At 33.1% G+C, this 3,528-nt stretch overlaps 1 protein-coding gene across 3 annotated transcripts; it reads right to left on the bottom strand.

The window, feature by feature from the left end:
• Positions 1 to 131: 131 nt before the first annotated feature.
• On the bottom strand, positions 132 to 3,370 carry LOC105144564 (xaa-Pro aminopeptidase 3). Of its 3 annotated transcripts, none has more exons than XM_011053541.2 (5): positions 3,272 to 3,370; positions 2,192 to 2,342; positions 1,108 to 2,049; positions 569 to 931; positions 132 to 481 (listed from the first exon to the last, which is right to left on the bottom strand). In XM_011053541.2, exons 2-5 carry the CDS (start codon positions 2,238 to 2,240, stop codon positions 324 to 326), a joined length of 1,512 nt encoding a protein of 503 aa, XP_011051843.2. In that variant the 5' UTR covers positions 2,241 to 2,342; positions 3,272 to 3,370; the 3' UTR covers positions 132 to 323. The 3 variants fall into 3 exon arrangements, with proteins under 3 accessions (XP_011051843.2, XP_087264565.1, XP_087264564.1); XM_087408439.1 differs by lacking the exon at positions 3,272 to 3,370 and adding an exon at positions 2,736 to 2,829; XM_087408438.1 differs by lacking the exon at positions 3,272 to 3,370 and adding an exon at positions 2,693 to 2,826.
• Positions 3,371 to 3,528: the final 158 nt, after the last annotated feature.

The following is a 3,528-nucleotide window of genomic DNA, read 5'->3' on the forward strand; positions in this document are numbered from 1 at the left end:
TATAATACACAGGCACATATATGTGTATATAAACATGTTATACAAAGCTATTCTTCGACATATTCATCTACGAAATAAATACGTTACAGCAAGTGAAAGTCGGATTTGGAAGAATATAAAAAAGCCAATCATTTTATATACGTATAAAAAATATATCTAGATTATATATGAAAGCGAAGACTCCCTTATTTTCATATACAATTAATGCAATTGTCTGCGTATTTACACGCATATACTTATACTTTTTTTATATACATGTAAATAAAAAATAGAAGCATATTGTTTTACTATGTACACTGAGTATTAAATTGACTTCTTGACTTTTAACTTGTTAGAGCTTCGATTTCCGCTACCTCCTTTGGACAGTTTTTCGTCAAGATTTCTGGACCATTTTCTGTTATTAAAATATCGTCTTCTATACGTATACCTAAACCATGGAAGTGTGACGGTGCGTAAGGAGTCTTCGGATTTATGTACACACCTAAAGTAATGAAAAAAAATATAAATTAATTTATTTAATTTACAAATAGTTCTTTGTCTTTAAGAAAAATATAAAGCATTCAAATACCAGGTTCCATTGTTATTATCATTCCAGGCTGTATCCTTACGCTTCTGGATATTTTTCCTGTGTCGTGCACATCCATTCCAAGATAATGACTGACATGATGTGGACAGTACGCATATGCAGCTGCTAATAATTTACTTTCTTCTATATTCTTCGGTATCACGTTAATTTCTTGCAACCGTTCTCCCAGAAGAAAACACATATGACGGAATGCATTATCCAACGATGGCATTTCCTTCAGGCTCTTTATCAAGTTTTTTTGCACATCGAGTACTATTTCATAAAGAACTTTTTGTTCCGGCGTAAATTTGCCGCTAATTGGCCACGTCCGCGTTATATCAGATGAATATCCGTGATACTCGCAACCTGTAAGTGGATAGAAGTACAAGAAAGTTTCGATTATGTACTAAGGTCCATTCAAAAGATCCATTCTTTTCAGCTGAATTTCTTGAATCCATGTTATGGAAAAAAAAAGAGAAAAGATGAACGGTGCAAGAAGTTCAGCTAAAAGAACCTATAATTCTACACATCTCAATACAAACCTGCATCCATCAAAACTAAATCACCGCTTTGTATAATTTGATTATTATTGATATAATGTATTACATTTGCATTCCTGCCCGCAGCTACGACAGGAGGATACGCCAAGTATTCCGCCCCATGCATACGACATTCATAATCTACAGTAGTGAATAACTGATGCTCGCTCATCCCTGGTTTTGAAGATTGGATTGTTTTTACAATAGCATCAGAGGCAATTCTGCAGCTGTTCCGCATTAAATCGATTTCACAGGCGCTCTTGATCAAGCGAATTTGATGAAACAAAATCTTGGGAGAAGCAAATATTTGATTGTCCGTCAATTTAATTAATTGACACAGCTTCTTATGCAAAATCGGTTGAACAACATCCGTATGATCATACCATATAATGCTGCCTTTGTCTTCTTGTATGAGTGCTGCTAAGAATTGTTCAAATTCTGTAACTGGCAGACTGTAATCTGTGCCAAACATTTCTGTCGCCATTTCAACGCCAGTTCTTGGACCATCCCATAATTCTGAATGTTCATCTCTCGTTCTCACAAATAAAGTATAAGACGATTTATCTTCTCTACACGTAAGAACTAAAATACTATCAGGCTCCTGACACCCGGAGAAGTATAGAAAGTCTGTATTTTGCCGAAAGACGTATGGTATCTTGTCAGACATGTAAACCTTGGACGACGCAGGTATGACAATTATTTGTTGTTTGTGTACGTTCTTGGCATTTGTCATTAATGTGACACACTCTACTAATTTGGAACGTCTTCTGTTAAGTTCCTGAAGTGATATACCTGGTAGTACCTCGCCAGGCTTTATCAAGTGCGGATGCGTTGTTGATGTCGGTTGTCCACACGCATGTGGGTGAGTACCTCGTGTGCATTCTGTCTTCGTTAGATTACTTTTAAGTGTTATTTTTGTCGAGAAGCATGCCAGTAATTGACAACCTAAAATTACATCGACAATTAATCAAAGCTTCATATTGATTTTTTTTTAATATATCATAGATAGAATATTAAATTTATTACAATTTAATAGCAATAATTTTCTTTCAAATTGGAATATCATTGGCATGAATAAATTTCTTACCAAATTTATTTGGACTGTATTTCAGCGAATATTTTATGCCACTGAACATATTTCAAATATATTTGGTAGCTAGACGCTCACTGTGGAATTTTATTTTGTACCTTCACTTCGGACAGCGTAATATTTTGTGACATTCAATGTAGAATTTAACCTATAAAATTTTAATCGAAAGCAATGTGTACGAAAGGCAGTCACTCTTTGACTTGCACAGCTGATATATGGAATCACCAATCATGTGTTTTACATGATAGCTGCCATATTGCTTTATATTAACGTAATAAAGGCCTGTTCTTTTTGGCTGAACTTTACATCAGTTCATCTTTCTTCCTCTTCTTTCCTCTTGGAGAGAAAAGGAAGAAAGATAAATTGGTGCACAGCAGCAGCTATATAAGCAGATTATTTTTTATATATACATGAAACATTAACTAATTTTTGCAGATTTAGCAGAACTGACAGACAAGAAAGCTTTTATTTGCATCATATTATACTCTCTGAACTTACAACAAAACATTGTAATAATATGATTAATATTTTGTACTGATACCAGGTTTCTCTCTGCTATAATACATAATTCCGCAATTGCCTATCACGACATGCGGATTATTGCGCGATGACTGACACGAAATTACCCAGGGAAATTACGAGAATGGATTAAAATGGATTGAAATTTTTTTCTATCCGAATGCGTATTTTAAATAGCGAATACTTTTTTTGAATTTAATTGGATTCAATTGAATTCAATTAGATTCAATTGGATGCAATTGAATTGAAAAACTGTATTTCTTATTCAAAATTTTGAATTGAGCAGTATTCACAATGTGTTTGTGTGTTGCACAAAAAAAGCTAATATTGTTTTTAGATTGAAAGGCATAGAGATATGCTCCATGCAATTCCTATAAATGAATAAAAATGCATTCAGATGAAAAACATTCATTTTAACATTCGTGAATTAATATTTCTGAAAATCTGAATCCATTTCAATTCATTTCAATCTGTTTTCGTTTACTGAGAAGTTATCATATTGTTAAAATATATTATAATTATAATTATTTATTGTTTAAAATATTTCTACGTTCTTACATTTAACTTTGCTAATTTCAAGCATAGCAGTTTTTAGCATGTACTAATCTAGTATAACGTAAATTTCAAATTCACTATTAATCAACGGCTGTGTTCCAAAATTTACTGTCAGTACTGAAAATTTATACTGCACATAACATAAACTATAGATTTTCAGTAAAACTGGCAGTAAATTTTGGAATACAGCCTAAGTGTAATGCAAGTGACTAAATTCGCTATAAGCCTCGTTATTTTCGCGCCAACGTGGTCACGTGATC

Source organism: Acromyrmex echinatior, chromosome 8, assembly GCF_024713525.1.
Source record: "Acromyrmex echinatior isolate Ae372 chromosome 8, ASM2471352v2, whole genome shotgun sequence".
Classification (NCBI taxonomy): Eukaryota; Metazoa; Arthropoda; class Insecta; order Hymenoptera; family Formicidae; genus Acromyrmex; species Acromyrmex echinatior.